The 20,717-nt window shown below is 49.8% G+C and overlaps 1 protein-coding gene across 4 annotated transcripts in view; it reads right to left on the reverse strand.

Annotated features, from left to right (window-relative positions):
- AGAP1 (ArfGAP with GTPase domain, ankyrin repeat and PH domain 1) overlaps positions 1–20,717 on the reverse strand; it is a 520,729-nt gene that overhangs the window by 301,799 nt on the left and 198,213 nt on the right. For all 4 annotated transcript variants that reach the window (XM_069466874.1, XM_069466774.1, XM_069466883.1 and 1 more), the window contains exon 4: positions 3,456–3,541. In XM_069466874.1, coding sequence (XP_069322975.1) covers positions 3,456–3,541 — 86 coding nt within the window. The remainder of the gene's footprint in view (positions 1–3,455; positions 3,542–20,717) is intronic.

Here is a 20,717-nt window from a genome sequence, read left to right on the forward strand (position 1 = left end):
GCCCAGCGTGGCCGGCGGGGGCCCGGGAACACCCCTCGGTTGCCGTCTGATGCTGACCTTGGACTTTGGTTATTACGCATCTCGGCATCACTGACCCTCCTCCCGAGCCCCGCAGGCCTCCGTGTTGCCCTCGGGAACGGCCCTCGTCCTGCACCACCCAAGCCCACCGTCTTTACATTCCTAGAACATATGGCCGCTGCCCTGACCCAGGCGACGGCAGCCCTGCTGAGAGAGGGCCAACTCCCCTCCTGCCAGAGCCTCTCAGCCCCCAGAAGCCTTCTGTTTTACAAGCAGCCTCCTCTTCAGACACTCCAGGAACGGAGCAGAAACCCACCACCATCCTTCCCGCCACCACCACGGCGCCGGCCCACGCTGTCACAGTGTGTCCCCAGTGGTGGACAAACTCCTGCAGCTCCCCTGCGAGGGAAGTCTACTTATTCTCAGGGAAGTTAACAAAAATTAGGGAGAAACCTCACAATGGCCTGGCTCTTGCTATCCTACTCTTGTTTTGCCAGCGCTCAGCATAACCTACATCAAATCCTTTCTGACAAGGACTGACACTATCAGACGTGTGTGATCTCATTTATTAACAGACTAATAACCACCTTGCAGAGCTGGAGCTCAGCGAACGGAAGCTCCTTGCGGGTCAGTAGCTTCCTGCCCTCTCCCTACAACTGGCACAGCAGACGCGACATCGGATCTGTCTGGCACCAAAGACTCTTCTCTTTCCAAGCGGAAATGGAAAAAGTGCGAATCTGTTTGCTTTCTCTAAAAGAAGCTACAGTTCCTAGATAACTTATCCAAGGTATCATGGATACATGTGGGCAAATTTTTTATGGGTTAAACTCTGACTTCCACATGTAACTGAAAAGGGTATTCAGTTACACATAAAACATTACATGATAAAACTTTTAAAAACCTGAAGTTCTAATGAGAAATATAAAACTAAGTGAGGAAGAGAACTCAGAGACGAGAAGCCTGGGGCAGACCCCTGGAAACCTGAGGGCTCCCCCAGGGAGCACAGGGCCCAGGCCACAGCAGGGATCTCCTCTTCCTTTTCTCTGCCTCGAGGGATGTTTTCCCGTCTCTTCCAAGAAAGGAGGGACTCAGCTTCCCCGCGCACCAGCAGGTGAAGGGCGCCGGCTGTCCTGTCCCAGAGCCGGAACTCAACTGCCAAGACGGAAGCTGGGACACATCTGACCCCACAGAGGACACTCGGAGCACGGCCCGTTCTCCTGAGGGTGCACCTGACCTCCCCAGCACATCGTGTGTCATGGCATCAATAAATACCCCCTCATGGCTTCCTCATTAGAAAATTAAAGCTTTGAAAGAAAAAAACTGCCAGTTAGTTGGCAGAGTTTTACACTACGCTAAAATGACACTGGTAGCCACAAGTCTGGCAATTTCCTTTGTGAAGTCAATATCTTTCGGTAGCCTATATTAAATGATCTATAACAATGAAAAGAAAGAAATCCTGTCCATAATTTCAAAAGGCTCCATCTTGATACTCCCCAAAGTATTTAATAGAAATCTCTCCTTTGACTACAAGCAAGCTTCTGCAAGAACAAGGGGCTGGTCATCTGGGAAGCGGAGTAAACACCCCCTCCCAGCCAGAGGCCAGGCAGAGCTCCCGGGGGTCCGGGCTCCACCCCCAGCGCTGGGGAGATCCCGGGCAGGCCACTGGGTCTGCACCTCCATCACCACGTCCCAGCCGTCCACACCTGGGCCAGACTTGGGGCATCAGCATCCTCAAGGGAACACGGGGAACGACCTTGCCCCAGGGCACCTCAGGGATTAAATGGGAAGATCGCAGTGACCTGCGGCACAGGGCACTCACCCAGTGTCACCGTTATGGGACTCGGCTCACCATGTGGGTGCTTCCGAGGCTTAAGAACAAGCAAGGGGCACCTGCTTGTCACAGGACTTAGTGTTTTGTTTTGTTTTTCTTAAAATAACTCCTTAACTATAATGATTAAAAGGAAGGAAAATGTTATTTTTATCAAATGACATTAGGTATTCTTAGCATCCGAAGTTCTATAAAAGATGCATTTTTCTGGGCTCAAACTACTTTGTAAGCAACTTTTTCCCCTTTTAACATGTCAAGGTCTTTCCTTATTATGACAAAGTATATGACATTGTCAAAGCTAAGAAAAAATTTTTTCGCACTTTGAAATCAGAACACCTTACTATGGATGTCTCATAGTTTAACTGGCAGCATTTTTCATGTAAATATTGGTACATCTTACAGTCACTGGTGTTTTAGATTCAACAAAACATGGCAAGGCTGGGCGCGGTGGCTCACGCCTGTAATCCTAGCACTCTGGGAGGCCGAGGCGGGTGGATTGTTTGAGCTCAGGAGTTCGAGACCAGCCTGAGCAAGAGCGAGACCCTGTCTCTACTAAAAATAGAAAGAAATTATCTGGCCAACTAAAATATATATATAGAAAAAATTAGCCGGGCCTGGTGGCGCATGCCTGTAGTCCCAGCTACTCGGGAGGGTGTGTCAGTAGGATCGCTTGAGCCCAGGAGTTTGAGGTTGCTGTGAGCTAGGCTGACGCCACGGAACTCACTCTAGCCTGGGCAACAAAGTGAGACTCTGTCTCAAAACAAACAAACAAAAAAAAAAAAACAAAAAAACAAAAACATGGCAAATCCATGACATTTTCTGAATAGCTGCCTAGTCCTCCAATGTGAGGAGCACTAGATACTTAACAATCCCTATATGCACTATTTTTTCCTTTCACCGTCTTACAATTCTATGCTTTGCTTCCACAAAAAGGTAAATTCAAGAAAGAATGCCAAGGAAATGTGTAATACTGAGTCTGCATTAAGGATCACTGGCCATTACTAGCTCGCGGCTTCTTCCAAGTGTTTGGCTAGTAGATTACGTTGTAAGTGGAACAATGAACTGGATTAAGTAAACCAAAGAAAGAGGTTTTCCACACTCATGCTTTTTATTTCCAGAATGCCCACTGTTCAAGGGATTCCCAAAGCAATTCCCAGGCTGCACACAGTCTGCAATGGAGACTTCCTCGGGCGGAAGTGGCCCCAGGGCACGGAGGCGCCCACTGCCGTGGTTCCAAATTCCATCCTCGCACTTCCTAGGTGGCCACGGCGCTCTAGGGAGCAAACTACTTAAAGGAAAAAAACAAAAAACAAACAAAAACTGGGTTGACAAATCAGGGCAGAGTCTGCTTTTTCCTTTCTCTTAAAAACACAAAAAAGTGAAAAAAATCAGCCACACAGACCCAGCTTCTCTCTAGGATTTAGTCTGAAAAAACAATAGCATTTGTTTCTTAGAGATGAGAAAAACTGCAGTTATAGAAAGGACTTTTATGGGATTTCCCCCCTTTTTTGGAAAGCACTTCAATGACTTCTAGAACCACTTGCTTTATCCGAACATTAAAAAGAAAACAAAGGCAAAAGCCGGCCACCAGCGTACATGTCATACCCACCTGCGCCTCCGGGGGGCCCCCTTCATCTCTGATCAGCAGCAGGTAGCTTTGTCCATCGACGACAATCTCTTTCTTGAACCTGCCACCTGCCACACACAGAAAAAACCTTGTTACAGAAGAAAACCAGAGCGTAGGGAGAGCAAACAGACGTGGGCTTCGCTTGTGGAAAAATACACCCTGGGCTGCCGCCCTGGAGGGAGCTAACTGTGAGTATCTAGCAGTGGATTTCCATGTCTCCCGCAACCACTGAATTTTACAAGAACTGAACTCAGATTTAAGTATTTGTCTTTAAGACCCGTGTTCACTTCCAGTTAGAAGGCACCGCCGCCCACGCAATGCCAGGCGCTCGCGGCCAAGAAGTGTGGAATTTTCAAGTAGGCCTTATGTGCAAATTCAGGAATTCTCCCTCGTTGGGAACCAGAGAACACCGAAATTGTCATTCTCTTGTTGGGTTCACAAAACTGGAACGAATTTTTCAAGCTTCACAGGTGCCTTGTCTACAACCGCTTGGCAAATCAAAGGGCTGAGACCCGTATTCTCCTCAAGAGAAACCCAGTTCTTGAAAGGGAAACACAGAACATCATGAGGATGGCGTTTCTGCAGTCACAGGTCACGAGTAAGGGGAGGATGCGCAACTACTACACACGTGTTACACAGAAACTACTGGATGGGATCGCGGCACAGGGCGAGACAGAGCGGTGCAGCGGCTGACGAGAGGCGTTAGAGACCACACGGGGTTAGCGAGAAACCACCGGGACCCTGCTGGAACGGGGACAGGGAGGACGGTGGCCGGGCATCAAAGGGTCCAAGGACACACAGCTGCCACGGCACCCCGGGCAGGACCGCCGGACCCCCTCCTTCCTGCACGGTGACAAAGATTCCGCTCTGGGGTCCTCTGCCATCTCCAAAGACAAACCACCCATTCAGAGTCTGGGATCCGAGTCAACGCTAGTTAACCCTCAGGTGACTCGCAATTCTTGTTTTCAAGAACGCACGAGTTCCTACCCTGACTTTCAGCTCCTCTATGCAAACGCCTGCCAGAAACCCCATCTAACCCCCAAATAACTGGACTCCAGAGGAGGGTGCCGTTGGGGCCTCCCCACCCACCCCAGAGGCTGCCTGCTGGCCCCCTGCAGCCCAGAGCCACATTCGATCCCTTCCCCTGCGACGGGAACCTCCCATCCTAGAATCCTGGGTCTGGGCCACGTTGATGGCCAAGAAACAGAAACTCGAGTCCTCAGCCCACCCTTTCCCAACCTGAAGACGCATCGGAGGCCGACAGATGGGCGGCCACCCTCTGCAGCCAGAGAGTGCTGGCTGGGAAACCGACCTTTCCCTGGGATCTCCCACATGTACACGTGTGTTCACACTCGCTCCTACAATGATGGTAACAGGTACCTGCATTTGGTATAGCCGGTGTTCAGTTTTCTCAATAACAAAAACAGAAAACCTTCCAATGTTACGAAGAAGCAGATAAGCTCTCATTCTGGTGTCCCCCATCAACGAAAATAGAGGCAGAGTCCGCAGAAAACGGTCAGTTGGATCCACTGGACGGGCCGGCCGGGTCGCCAGACCCAGACACACTGAGCCACACGCTCCGTGCCAGCCCCGCCCCAGCGGCAGGAGGACCGGAAAATGACTTAAGGTCCCTGAATCGCAGACCCCTCGCAGGTAAAAGGGGATGACCCCCGTTTTCCCGCAGAGCCACTGTGATTACGAAATAAGCTAGGAAACATCTGACACGCAGCAGACGTGGCCCCTGTGGTGTGACAGCCGTGGGACAGTCGTCCCCTGACGCTGGCCCAGCTCTGTCTGAATGAGTAATGTGGGTCCACAGCTGTGTGGGCCGCCCCCACCTGAGTCCCCATGTGAGTGGGGATGAGGAAGATGAGCTGACAGAGCCCCCCCAGCAGTGCGCAGCCCACGGGAGCCTCGCTGGCAGGGATTCCCGGTGCTATTCACAACCTCTGCTTTTATAAAAGATATACTGAACATTTAACAAACCTCCTTAAAACGGGAAACTGTGCAAAAGTTAGGACTGTAACCAATATTATTATCCTTTTCTAAAAGCTCTTTTAGAGCTCTTTCTTGGTGAGATGGACTGGATTCAACCTTTTAGGAAAAATAACGTTTGAAAAGGAAATCTGTTACTCTTTATTTTGGGGAAAATCTTTCCCTTCACACTTTGTTCCTAGAGGTCTGATTAGTCACCCCCACCAGGAGCAAGGAGAAAGCCACAGGAATTTGCGCAAAGGTTTAAAAATGTTTCCTGCCATTCTCAGTGACTCAGTCTAAGAGCTCTACCTCTGACGGGAACCTGAGTCAGGTGACGGCCACGGCGCACCTGCCTGGGAAACAGCTTCCACCCTGCCACGCAGGCCCTCAGCTCCCAAGTCAGCACCGCGGCCAGACCCCACGCCTGGTCACCAACACGGGGGGACCCCCGGATGTCCTCTGTGGCACCAGAGGAGTGACCTCATCTCTGTCCCAGACTCTGGCCATCCTGACCTCTCAACCACCCACCCAGATGGCAGCCAGGCCTGCAGCTCTGTGCACACATTCACCCCCTTAGTGAGTGCCTGCTGTATGCAGGAAAATGGGCCCCTGCCTCACTCCCACCATCTTCAAAGTCCCAAAGGGGAGACAGAAGATTCAATATTCCCAGGAAAAGAGGGGATGGGCACACAGGAGTGAGTTCCACCTGGAAGGCCTACTTGGAAATGCTTCACTGGGGAAGATATTTGGCAAAATCAGCAGTCAGAAAAGGGGGCACTGGGTGGGGGGCAGTGACTAAACTGAGTGGCTGAGCCAGGTGAGGCCGGAGGGGGGCCAGGGGCGAGGGACCAGCCTGGAGGACGAGGACAGCAGGTGGCTGGGGGAGGAGGGGGCTTCACCCTTTCTTCGCTCTCATAAGCAATCCAGCGAGCACAGCACTGCACGGGCGTCAGCGCACCAGGTGCGAAGCCCTCCAAGCCCTTCCTAGCTGGGGGACCTCTGCCAAGTTACCGGACCCCGTGGTGCCCGTTTCCCCACCTGGGAAACAGGGATAACGCATCCAGCTTTCTTTAATGAGTTCACACACAAAAGCTCAGAAGCCCGCCCGGGACACGGAGGACGCAGCACACTCAGATCATCGCAGTCCCCACCGCCAGCCCCGCCCCCACCCCCACTATCTGAATCCAGAACGTTCTCAAATCTCCCTTTTTCTCTCCCTCCTAGTTGTATTCAGTGAAACCAACCACATCTCTCCAGCAGGTTTCTGCACAGGTTTTCCGCCTGTCCTGCACCCACTCCCAGCCTCGGTCCCTCCCCCATGCCCTTGACAGCCAGACACCATCCTGACCCATGTCCTGAGCCGCACACACACACTTGTGCCCTGAGACACCCTGTCTCCGACAGCCCCCGCTCCAGCCCTGCCCTCCCAGCAGGTCCCCAAACACAAGTACACGTGGAGGCTGTCCCTACCTGAGGGACTCTGGGGCTCCTCCTCGATGAGGCTGTGCTGGTCCCAGGCCCCATCCCTCAATCGCTAGACTGGGTCACCCTCAAATCAAGAGGGGAGGCGTGGAGCCTGGCCCTGCAGCCACCCAAGTTCCCTGAACCTCCGGGGAATCCTCGGCTGCCCCAGCTCTCTGGGGAGCAGGAACCTGGTGGGCGTCGCCACCCAGCTCTCCTGGAACGACAATGACACCATGTAGGGTGGCCCTCCTCCTCGCGTGCATCTCTGCACCCCCACCCGTCTTACGGGTGTCGGGCAAGCATGAGTTGGATGAATTTCACGTGTCTGTTCCCTCTAACATGTTTTTGCAGAATGCCCTACACAAATGGTACTTCTCGATGGTCGAATCACAGCACTGAAGTCAGGACAGGTTTCCTAGGAAGGCACCACGCTCTCCTCACTCACTTTCTCCTGTGGTCTCTGGCTTTGTGACTTTGAGCAAAGGACTCCAGACCTAACCTTCGTCACCTCTGAAAGGAGAGGAGATTCCTTCTTCCAGAGAAAAGGCCTCTTCCAATTCTAAAATCACCTTACACGCCCCCACTAAGATACAGGCTATACTTAGTATTTCTTTTCAATGTTTTGCAATTTCAAACACTAGACACTGGCCATCAGCTTGTATGATTTTTCTGGTATTACACTGAAAACAGGAAACAAACAGTAAATACTCATATGCATTTGCCAAGAACCCAAAGGTTTAATAATTAGATAAAAGCTCCAGGCAGCAGGCTCGGCTGGAACAGCGCTGGTAGGCTCTGGAGAGACATGGACTAGCAGGTGAACAAAGTAGTATTTAAAATTCATTTTCTACAGTTTACGTTGAACACAAAAGGAAAACCCCTAGGATGCAGCGTGGCCAGCACCAAGCTGGTATTCAGCAGGCGCCACCACCTGCCTTATTTTAAATTCAAACCCACCATCTTATCCCAGTCATTACATCTTTTTCTACCAAAATGTTACAGGACACCACCAAACTCCACATCCAATTTCATTTTTACATTAGATTTTAAAATGCCTATTTTATGTCCAACTGCCACTCACTATCCTGGTCTATTTTACCCAACTGCACATTTCCAGCACCTGATGCACCGCCTGGCCTATGGCCGTACTGTCAACCTGTCACATGAGTGACATTCACCCTTCTCTGCTGCCAGTTATCACTACTTAACATTAAATTACATCAGGGATAATTTTATTTTCCAAAGGGGTTGTCAGTCTCCCCAAACCTGACCCCTGTATCGGAAGCATGGACACGCATCTGGCTCAGCACACCTGTGTACAGGTGCGAGGCAAACTGGGCAGGCTGCCCCCGGAGATGCAGAGTCCCCAGTACGGCTGGCCTCCCGCCTGGGGAACTGGCCACACGGGCCACAGCTGCCCGACCCTAACGTGGTACCAGGAATGGGAAAACGGAGCAGCTCCCTCACTGAAATCCGTGCTTCCCCAAGACGCAGTGAGGTCACGGCGGCAACAGCCCCGCAAGGAGCATCCCGCAGGCAAGCAGAGGTCGGTGCAGGGCACCCTCTCCGGGCTTCATTTTCTGAACTGGGTCTCACTGGACAGCAGAATTAGGAGCTTTCATCTCGTTTGAGCTGCTTCAGCACAGAGCGGTGCAGACTTCTTATTTGAACTCAACCTCAGGTGCAATTTATTAGGTTTCTGGTTTACCCCAAAGGCAAGTTTTCAGGGTTCCTGGAAAACCTGAAAACTGCCCTGGTTGCCCTTGAGCTTGCATTTTTGAGTGAGTCAAGGTCTTAATTTCTCTCTAAAGCTGACATTGCAGAGAGAAAAGCGTGTGAGAGGTGGAACTGAACATGCCCACCACGATGCTGAAGTGGTCGTGCTCACCGAGCATGAACGGCACACCAGGAAAAACAAGGATAAAGTCGTGCTCTTCTGCTTTAAAATATCTTTTTTAAAGTCTTCAGGGTGTCCCTTACAATCCATCCAAAGCCAATTCAAGGCCGCTGTTCTGAGTCCTGGCCTCATGCTTGGGGAACCAGCTTCAGATTTGGGACGCTAGAGAACGCAACACAGCTGGATACCTTCACGTATTTCCACTCAAGCTAGGCAGGGGCTCCATGGAGCCCCGTAGAATACAAGTGCTGTCTACACAGGACAGAAAGTGGCTCATCTACGCTGTCATTTCTGTTTTGGGGGGCGGGGGGGGGAAGAGCAAACTTAATTTTCCTCTTCCAAAAAAAAAAAAAAAGAGCTCTTTTGGGAGTAAACACTGCAACAGATGTTTGACATTTCTGTTTCTATCATTTTGGCTAATTGGACTGAAAGCTATTAACGTATCATTAACAGTTCTCCAGGCAACAGCGATGGCAAGGCTAGCACGCCCATGACACTTTACAAAGCGCTCTCCTTCCCATATCACCTCTGTTACCCCTCACCACACCTTGTGATGCAAACATCACTGTCAACATCCCAACCTCAGGAGGAAAAGAGGTTCAGATGCAGACCAAGACCCCCCGCCCCCCGGCCAGCAAGCAGCCGCAGTGCGTCACCTTCTAGTGTCCACAGGGCGGACGCTGAAGATGCACAGGGATTGGCTTGTCCTTATTCCACCCACAGCTGGGGAATGGCTGCCCCTACCTTCAGCTCCAAAAAGCACCACTGTGCTCAAAAACAAAGACACCTGCCTAGAACTTTCATTTTTTTTTTTTTTTACTGTGGACTTTTATGTTTACTTTTTCATGCATAAGCAAAGGATGACAATTACTCGAGTTGAAAACTGCATCTGTAGAGCACACAATTTCCCTTCTCCATCAGAAAGCGGAGGGCAGTATTTTCGCATCTGACCCAGAGGGAGTGCAGCTGGGCCCCCCTGGGCAGGTGCAGGCCGGCCCGGCCCTGTCTGGGGTCAGCACTGTGGGTTCAGCCTGGCAGGGAGGGAGTCAGAGGGGACTGAATGGCAGGTGGGGGTCTCCTCCTGTCATGGGTTAGATTCCCTTCCATGAAAACATTTTCAAAATTCACCTAAACTTTTCTTCTTTCTTACACAGTGCCATGATAAAACAGGAAGAATATGTGCAAAATTTACTGTTTCCTAATTATTTTTAAAAAGCGGAAGGAGAGGGATATATTGAAAAAGACTATGAACCTTATTTCTCCCTAAGAGAAAATTAAAAAACAAAAAAGAAATCATCAATGTGCCAGAAATTTTTTAAAAAATTAATTTGGCCTTTTAGACTTTGGCAAAAAATACTGAAGCCAGTAACTTATTAACATTGGGGTTTTGGAAAAGTTTTGTATTGTGACATTTAAAAGGAATTTTGGACCACATATTATTTTTACACTGAGAAAAAGGTTTTATTGGTAACATATTAGTTTACAAAATTTAACTGAATCAGATTTCATTTCCTTCGCCAATTTTTTTTAAACTTACATTGTGAAATAAAATGTAACTACTATAACAATGTTCTAACAGTAAGGATCTAACACATGGAAACTGGTAAGTATCTCCGCTGTCCAACACTCCAGGGCTCTGACTTGAGGTGAAACAATGTTTAAGTCGCCATTTCCTCGGGCAGGCCCTGGTCTCCCCGGCTTCATTTAACCCAGATCCAAGTAAGACCAAAAAGGAAGATGGAAAAGAAAAAATCAAAGTTCCAAATTAACATGGCAGATTGTAACTTCACTATAATTGAATTTCCTTCCCTCTATTCCTAGTAAAATGAGGGGTGGGAAAAGTAAAAACCAGAAAGAAAACTCACCATCCAACAGAAAAAGGGGCACAGCTTTACATAATCAACCTAGAAAATGCCACCCCTCAGGAATAAAAGGGAAGACGGGAGCTGGGCGTAGGGGCCAGCCTCGCCCCTCATCCCACCCCGACGCTGAGCCCACCACACCCCGGGTCGAGTCACCCCCAAGCGTGCAGGGAAGAAACAGACACGGTCTTGTTTTTTCCATCTCCTGACCAGGAAGTGGAAAGTAGGAAGCCCTGGAAGTGAGCAGCCAGTGAAGGCTCTCTGGGGGCAAAGAAAGTGCCCACCTTACCCAGTAAGCTGGAGTAGTGACCCCCTGCAGCTGGCACCCCAAGGGGAATAATAATATGTGCACCCCCACCCTCCAGGATGGGTGACACACATTCGGTCAGTGGTCCCTAATCAAGAGCGGCCACCTTCGTTTGGAACCAATGCCTCAGACAACAGAGGGACAAGAGGAACACGACACACTCACTGGACGCCGGACTCCCCAGGGAGAGGACACCGTGCCCCGGTCCTGCAATGCGGACGGTGAGGCCCCGCAGATGCCCAAGTGCCCCTACAGCTGACGGGGCCGGTGGTCGAGGTGCAGCAAATGCAAACAGTGCGGCACAGCCCGGTCCTGCAGCTCCAGCGCGCCCAGGATGACAGGCACCCCCCCACCCCACTTTCTCCTGCCATAGGAAAATGGGGGGAGCCCCCTCCTGCCCAGATGTGACTCAGGACCAGTGTGAAACCTTCCCGGTGGCCAGCAACAGTCTCAGCGAGGAGGACGTCTGGGAAGACACATCCGAGCAGAGCAAGCTAGAGAGAAACAGTGAGGACATCAGGCAAAGCTGCCACAGGAGGGAAAGGGGCGGGGGAAGGGGGAGGTCAGAGGGCACAGACAAGAGGCAAGGAGCCGACGGGTAAGAAAACAGAACCCAAAGAGCAGAAGGAAACCCCCACAACCACGTCCGACGCCACTTAACAGAGAACAGGCGTTTGATGCGACAAGACATCGGGATGAGGGTCTGAAACAACATGAGATGAAGAAGAAACCTCCAGAACTGAGGACCCAGACACTGGGGAACGAATGAGTAACATCAGAAACAGTGAGGAGAAGCCACAAGGCTGACAGCCGAGTTTCTGACACAGAGGAATGGCTTGACACGGGCACAGTCAAGGAGAGTTAAGAGGAAGTTTTTAAGAGAGAAGTTCATCGCCAGACACGTGGACCTAAACAAAAGGATAAATGGTATCTCTCAACAAAAGAACTCAAAGACTATTCAAAGATAGAAGACAAAGGAATGTTCCTGAGATGCAGAAGGATCTGAATCTTCAGGTCCAAAGCGCGTGTGATTTTCTGGACGAGAAAACCAAGGCCCGGTGAAAACTGCACCTGCCGGCCAAGGTGGGGCTTCCTCGTAGCTCGCAGCTTTGGAGCAGGCAGAGTTTTTTCACATGTGCTCCGAGGAGAGGAACACTCCTCCAGGGAGGCTTCGGGGAATTAAAAAATGGCTCCTTAAGCTATTTTTAAATATGTATAACTGTTTTTGAAATTGTGTTGTATCAGCAACCGGTCCGTACTTGTAAGTATCCTACCCACTAAATGAGAAACCAAGAACACGTGGGTGCGGCTGTGTCAGGTTAACTCTCGTGCAAACAGAACCCACCTGCTATGGCTGAGGCCGGACTGCTGGGAAGGCTGCAGCTTTAAACTGGCCTTTTAACCAGCTCATCCTGCATTCGTTTGCACCTGAAAATTATGCAGACAAACACACTGCTATGGGAGGCATCCCACCTTCCCAGGAAGGACAACTCAGCTTCTGTGAGTGACACAGTCAGGTAAGCAATAACTGTTAACTAGCTGACTCTTTGGAGTATGTTACCATGGATTTAACGCTTACCAGGATTTAGAAGGCTTCTATTTAAAAACTTCTGAGGAATGGGAGTGGCGGCTTTTACTGATTCTACTTGGAATATCTGAAGTCCCAAGATTCCTGTTACTTTAACAAGTTGGCTGTATTTAATTGAAGAGTACCTGGAAACTGCAAGTAGGCTGATACTTTGGCGGGGGGACTCACCTGAGTAGCTCAGGTATTCTTGATACGAAGTAAACAAAATAAAAATCAATCAGATGGAAAAGCAGATATAAAACAGAAACTTGGGAGACCCTAAGGTCCTATTTTGTGTTCATAAAAATAGCTTCATTGTTGTCTTCATAAGCAATGAGTCAGAAATGTATAAATCGGAACCTGCAGAAGTTTTATATGAAATATATTAGGTATTGGAGATTGACTTAAAATATTTTTGAAATATATGACATTGCTGTTCAAAAGAAACTAGAAAACTAATGTTTGAGGAAATGGCTTCTTGTCCAATAGTTAAATTCCATTTCTTTTTATCTTAACTTCCAAGAACTTTGAGGAAGACATACATAAGCAGTTTAACACATAAAAGGCATTAAGAGCTCTCTCCTCCAAATAACGTCTTTTTAAAACTAAAATGAAAACAAAAACTCCAGTTAAGTGGTTTAGGCTGGTTCTCGTGGACCAACATCCACCACAATATCCAATGACATGCCACTGTCAGCAAAAACAAATTCACCTTCACTAAATTTTATTAGGTTTTCCCCCTAGAAAAACACTATCTAAAATTACCATAAAATAGCATTATCTCAACAAAACATTCCCTAACAATAGCTGCGGAATCTCAGATACAGTCACATGCCTCATCACAGCGTTCTAGTCAATGACAGCACAGGTGACGGTGGCCCCGCAGATTGTAATACTGTATTTTTACTGTACCTTTTCTATGTACAGACACGTTAGACACAAAAACTTCCCACTATTGCAACTGCCTACGGTATTCAGTACAGTAACACGCTGTACAGGTGTGTAGCCTAGCTCTAGGGTCCTGTGAGTACATTCTATAATGTTTGCACAAGGACGGAATTGCCTAACAACAGATCTCTCAGAATGTGTCCCTGCTGTTAAGGGACGCATGACTGTACTGCAAAGAATATAACATACCCTGCATCAGCACCAACCCTTAGAAGGAAGCGGGCGTGGAGTCCAAAGCATTTGTTTTTCTGGGGAAGTTGCACGGACTTCACTTTGAGAGTAAGGGCCTGAAAACAAGGGAATGCCCTCTGGAAAGAGAATCCTGCCTGAGAAGGACCACTCACCTCCTTGGGCTGCCAGCCCAGGCCTGCTGCCTGCCACAGGGTCCCACCGCTGCCTGGCCTCCTGGAAGGCCTCCTTGAGAGCCCCTGGCCACTCGGGTGCCCCAGCTTCACCCGCTGCAAACTTCGGGCAAATCCGTTGATGGAAGGAAGCCCCCAACTCCCACAGAGCCCCCATACTACACTCCACAGGACTCCCACTTCTCTCAATACTCAGCAGCTGTTCCGGAGTCTCGCACAGCCCAGTGCTTGAGTTCAGCCCCGGCCCACAGGCAAGCAGTGGTCCTTCTGAGCCTCTTCAGCCCATTTGCTGAGCCACAAAATAAGTGGCGGCCCTCCTGGGTGGCAGTGGAGACGAACAGGCTGAGAGCTGCCTTCAGAGGCTCAAGCTTAGGCCCGCGCCTCCAGGCTGTGTGACCCAGAGTGGCTTTCATGGCCCCTGGTGCCTTAGTTTCCTTAGGTGAAAACGTGTTAACCCATGTCAGCTTCAAGAGGCTCATAAAAAAATCAAGTAATGATTGCTATGTTGTAAGATCAACTTTATCACTTCCAAATGCAAACTCACACATAACAAGCGAGTTTCAAAACACCAATTCAATGAACAAGAAGAACCAAGACTGCAACAACCAGATAATGAAAGATGGGTGTCTTACATTCAAATTCCCACAGTAAAACCAGGCCTCTTTCTGGTACCGAAAGTCAAAATTCCATGCTTTCTGGATGATACAGGATCCTTCTTCTCCTCCCACCCCCAAGTCAAGACAGCTTATGAAAACTTGGACAAGTGCTTCTCAAAGGGCTCCAGGGAGAAGATGCCGCCAGTCTCTATTAATGGAGTCTCAGTGTTTATCCAAGTGCATGGCATGTCTCTAACCTCAGACCAAAGCTTCCAGGTAAGTAAGTGATAAAATAAGAAAGGGAACATATCCGCTCCATAGTCAACCAATGAAACAGTTTAGATCTTATTAGTATTAATATTTAGCATGTGGATTCCCACATGGGCTCCTTGTCTTCAGCTATTTCCATGAGACCCATGGCTAACTTCTCCCTAGTCCCACCGCACACTGGGCCAAGAAAATCTTGTTCATCTGAACCATCACTCAACAAATAGTTAGCAAGAGGGTGAATCTGTGCCCCAATTCGGCTTAGTGTCAGGGGCAGCAGGGGCAAGAGGAAATGGACTCACGTTAGACAGGAGGGCTGGGCTGGCGGGGCAGGCTGTGGGGGTGGTACTGGGGAGCCCTGGGCAGGCTCAGCCTGTGCTCCAGAACCCACTGGGCCAAGAGTGCGGGGGGGGGGGGGAGGCTGGCTTTCAATCACCACAAAACGATGGGCCCCACCCAATAAAATCTAACTTACAACCAAATACATAAACTGCTGATTGAAAATCTTCCAGTACCTACCCCTGTGGTTGTGCTTGAATATTTCAGCATCTGCCACTGTCTCTGAAATAGCCTGTATGGTCAACTTAATATATTTAGTCCTGCACATTTGGTTCTTCAGGGAAAATGTATTTAAGGTTATTTGTTTATTTTTAATATTTTGCACATTTATTTTAAGCATCAAAAAAAAAAAAGTAAACTAAAGAGTATTGCAGAATTGGGAGAAAGAGCCTGACTCCTCATCAAGGGTATTTAAAGAAGGCCTCCTTGCCCAGCGACACCACCATGGCCGGAGACACACGCCCAGGAGACCCACGCAGAGGACAGGAGCGAGCGTGTGAGAGCAGGTCTGCAAGGCACCCACCAAGAGCCCCTGGCCAGTTATTCAGCTGCCAACACGAGAGCAAATGGGCTTTTACTCCCTTCGATTTTATTGTTCTAAACCAGTGTTCCCCGTGTAAAAATAACTTCATATTAAAAAATAATGGGTTTTACATAAACGCTATTTTTGGATCTGCAATTCTGGAAGGGAATATGTAAAAGTGCCGGCTTACAAGCTGTTTGTTCACTTACGGTTCTCTGACTATAAATAAGGTGTTTGTTTCAAGAAACCAGAACAGGGTAGTTGCTATTAGAGCCTGTGGAGAAACCAAGAAATCCTGTGCAATTTTACTATTCTATGTTGTTTTATATACTGTAGAGTGGGAGTCAGCAAACTGTTCTGTTAAAGGCCAGAGAGTAAATATTTTAGGCTTCGTGGGTTGTGTTTTTCTTTGTATTTATTTATTTTTGCAATCCCTTTAAAAAATGTGAAAACCTTCCTTGGTTCATGGGCAGTAATGACACAGGTGAGGTGACAGATCCGTGCCATGGTCTCACCTTTGCTATTTCTTTTGTCAATACTGCACATTACTGTTCTCATTGCCATATTCCATTTTCTCCCAGGGCTCACCTGTAACTGTTACAAAACTATGGTAACAGTGTAATGACTCTAGTGGAAGGAGTCCTGCAGGTTTTGTTTCCAGGCCTCTATCTCCATCCTAGTGGGGATTTTAGTTCCCAAGAATACCCCCGAGTGGACCAGCGCCCTGAGCTGGAAAGCACCGAGACCCCAGCCTCCTCACATCCACAGCTGGCAGGGACCAGACTGGCCCCCTGGCCTCCTCCCGGGGCGAGGGGTTACTGCTCCTCCAGGAACCTCCAGTATCTACAGCTGATGTACTGCCGGGCTCCCTGAGGCCTCCCAGCCAAGACCCTCCCAGCACAGGGCCCTGGACAGCCCAAACACTCCCTGCAGCCAGTTTTTCTTAGACCGAATAAGCAGCTGCCACTCCCAATGGGGCACGGGAGCCCGATGTGGAGGGTTCAGGGTTTGGTAGTGACAGATTTCGGCAGCTCATTCCCGCCACGGTGGAAGTCAGTTCCAAGGTCCAGAGGTGGCCTGAGATCCCTCCTATTTGTCCTCTCAAGTCCCCTCCAAAGCCAGCGCTGGCGTGGCCAGAGCCCAGGAGCCCAGCCTCCCCTACAATCCCCCCACAGGCCTCCTCCTCTCTCTGCCCCACTTCCAGAAGCCACAGTGACACCACGCCTGGTTCTGACAGCTCTTCCACACACCCCATTCTCGCCCAGGCTCCAAACCTCCCTTCTTCACCCACCCTAAACCCTCTCCCCTTCTCCTGGGGTCCAGAGGCGAAGGCGCGCCGCGGCCGGCTTCCCCTCCCGAGCCCCAGCGGCCCCTACTGCACGGGTCTTCATTGCAACGTTATCTGGCCCCCAAAGACCAAGTGCTGGGCTTTTTTCTTCGTTTGTTTGTGGTGGTCACAATTTTTAAAAAATAAGCAAAACAGTAAGAAATGGAGCTCAGAAAACGGTAACAAACGCTGGGCTCATGGGCTGCCCTCGGGCCACACGAACAGAACACCAGCAGCTTCCAGACTGGGCTGGCGTCCGCAACCCAGCACACTGGCGTCCCCTGCACCTAGACCTGCCTCGGAATCCTTCCTAACACAGCACGTCCAGGAGCCACCAGGACGGATAGAGGACCACGCTGTGCTTTGGATCTGGTTTCCATTTCTAGGCTGGGTCAATCATTAATGAATTTATTAGGTCAAATCATTCGGACCATATGAAATTGTCATCTTTTGTAGATACTGGCAGCTGTATACGGCTTCATCTGTACCGAGTTAAGAGATACACATACACATACACACACACACACACACACACACACACACGGAGTCTGGCCCAGATCTCGGACCTCGCGGTGGGGTGCCACCAAGGCCTCGCTGTCGGGCGGTGGCAGCCGACCCCTGCAGGAACATGTGGAACAGAGGAAGGGCGCTTTCCTCACATCTCAGATTCTGCTTATGTAATTCCTTCTGGCACTTGACCTAATTTGCTGTCAGCGCTTTCTTTCAACTTCTACCTCCCGTTTCCGTGTCCCGGCCCTTGGGAGTTTGCCATGAGCCAAGTGGAAGCTGCACTTAGCATTCGGGCATCTATAGTGTGGCATGATCTTCCAGGGCGTAGCATTTTCTTCGCAGAACTTCGGCAATTCCACCTCTAACCAGGCATGACTAGAATGTGTACTCCAAACATTCAAATTAATTTCTGGCCTCCTCTGAAACGTAAATCTCACCACCGGCTCAGGATCCCCACCCTGCCTTTGCCCGGGGCTTGCCCAGAGGCCGGTTTCCTCCTTTCCGCACTGCCCTCCACAGAAAACCTCTCCCCCTGCGGCTGGATTGTCCGAGTCTAGGAATGGCTATATTAGCATTGATACAGGTGCCTTCTGAGCAGCTGGTCTTTCCCCGTCCCTGGGACCAATAAACTGGACAGGGTAGGGGGGTGCGGGGGAAGGAGTGGTGGTGAGCAAAGCCGATGCCGGGGGAGGATGCAGAAAAGTAATTTTGTGAGCTGACATTTTCAGATCCAAATGATGCATAACATTCCAAAGACCAAGCTTTCCACCCTTGAAGATTAAGAAGGGAAGAACTGCCTAAAAAAGTCAGAGGTCCACAGCCCAAGTGAAATTGCGAAAGTCACAGAGAGACATTTACCAGAGTACAGAGCTTTGGGGACCGTTCAGACAGTGCCCCAGGTCCTTCTCCTACAGCAGCCCAAATCCTGCAGTGCAAGAGTTTGCCGGGCTCTGTTGATTAGGGGAAAGATCGGCAGCACACAGCCCCCCGCTGGTTAAAACACAACAGCGAAAGAATGTTGCAGACACAGGGTTTGGACCTGCCCCCATTCCTTTTCTGCGGTCCACCTTCTCCCCAGCCCTAGTCCATAACAATTAGGCCGACCTCATTATCCCACCCAAGGGACCAGACAATCAGAATATCCCCCCAGACCGTGACTGTTTCAGGAAGGAGGGTGTGACTCAAGGGAGGCCAGCGGGAGCTGCCTGTGAGTCTTCCGCAAAGCCACTGAGAAAAACATGCAACCCTTCCTCTGCATCAAATGTGAGCACTAAAGACCATCCATGTGGTCATGAAGCCACCATGAAGGGGTTGGCACCAACTGCGGTGGCCTAGCTGAGCACAAAGCCCGACACAGGCAGGAAGCGGGAGAGAGGGTTCCTCGTGAGCTCGAGTGCATTAGGGGATTAGGGTCTTTCCAAAGCTAAATCCATCCCCTGGGACTGTTCCAGGGATGCAAGTTAATAAATCCTCCCTCCTTTCTGTTTAAGCTGATTTGAGTTGGTCAGCTCTTCCTGACAACCCTTGTGTTAGTCTACAAGATGAACATGGCCCTGGGGCTTCCAGGTCAGAGCAGGAGCTACCAGGCAAGCTGCAGACTGCAGCTGGACCCGGGCTTTCAGAGACGGCACCATCGAGGCCAAAAGACCGAGCCATGGACCCAGCAGACAGCACCCAATGAGGGTTCAGCTGAGACAGACTGAATGACTATTTGTTAATCTGCGATAAAAAGGTGATGCATGTATAGCTCTAAAACACCTTCAGAGTAAGATTTCTCCAGGAAAAATGACTTGTAAAGGGCAAATGTGAAACTGAGACACTAGTCTCCTTTTTCCCATTAAAGAATGGTTTTGTTAAAACCTCTGACATCACAAGGTTTCTTAGCAAAGCTACAGTTGTGTCACCAGCATGTGCTGTCTGTCTCTGGGACACCAATGACCACCCGTGGGCTGCCCTGAGAAGCTGGGGTATCCGGGCAGAAGCCACTGTCCCTGCCCTCGTCAGGGTGTGCACCAGGTGGAAGTCGCTACCCTGAATTACAGCCATTTATCCAGAAACTTCTTCTCTCTGGCATGCACGCTCCACCGCAGGCCTGGTGCCTGGCTCTCAGTAAGCCCTGGACTTCTTGTTGGATTAATTATAACAACATGGGACGATGTGCTCTGGGTTCCAAACAACCAACTCAAAAACACATTTTGTCCTGCCAATTTTGTCAATGCCAAAAACATGACAACCTCCTTATTCTGGTTTTACAGCTTTTTCCCCCTGTTCAAAATGAAATAGAACATGCTTCCCTTTTATTACTTCTTTGAAGTCCTAGTAATAATTTTAGTATCCTTCACCTATTTCAGACAATATCGCCTGATCCTCACACAGCTTCCATGACAAGAGGTAGAGCTAGTGAGGTCACACAGATGAAGACAGAGGGGATCTCCACAGTAGAACCCTGGTTCGCACCTGAAATCACTGGAGAAGGTGGCCCAACCGACTTCTGCTTTATCTGTGACACAACCCACCAGCAGGCTCGTCATCTCAAAGTTTACAGATTATCCTCATTAAAAAATTATCATGTGGTTACAATCACTTGGTTGCAAATAACATGGCAAAATTCATGTTGAAAAATTTAAACAGCTAAATTTCAAAACTCATCAGATTTTATTAGAGTCTTACAGATTTTTTTTTTTTCACTGAAACATTAAACAGCACCCAAGAACGGTTTTAGAAATAAGCCTTAACATCTGCGAAGCAGTGGTAGCTGACAAAAATTTTTTTAAGCTTATTTGATTTGGAAAGGGTTTTTGGAGCTGACAGCTTAAATGCATTTCACGTGTCTTTGAAAATAAGGCTGGGTGTTTACCACATGGTTTGTTTCTAGGAAGCTAAACAAACATTCTTTAACAAAATATTGAAGACACACATGCTTCTGAGAATGCATTCACTACCAGTTCTGGGCCGGGTCCTGGCGGAGAACAAGGCTGACGGGGGTGGGGTCTGCCCAGCCAGCAGGCCCTGGCGGCCAGGAGCGAGTGCCCGCTCGGGCTCTCCTCCAGTCTCCTCCAGCACACGGCGGCGGGGCCAGGACAGGCCGCAAGAATCAGCACAGTGGAAAAGCTGGAGCCCTTCAGCCCTGGTGGGGCACAGTCTCCCCTCGGAGACAGTGGGGTCCTTCCGACTCACCCCGACTGACCGGCACCCGGCCTTCAGCATCCTTCCAGCCAGAGCACCGCCTGACCACACGCATCGGTGGGGACCACGGCACCCCCAGCCCCCATGGGTGTGAGAAGAACCCCACAGAGCT

Source organism: Eulemur rufifrons, chromosome 1 (assembly GCF_041146395.1).
Source record: "Eulemur rufifrons isolate Redbay chromosome 1, OSU_ERuf_1, whole genome shotgun sequence".
NCBI lineage: Eukaryota > Metazoa > Chordata > Mammalia > Primates > Lemuridae > Eulemur > Eulemur rufifrons.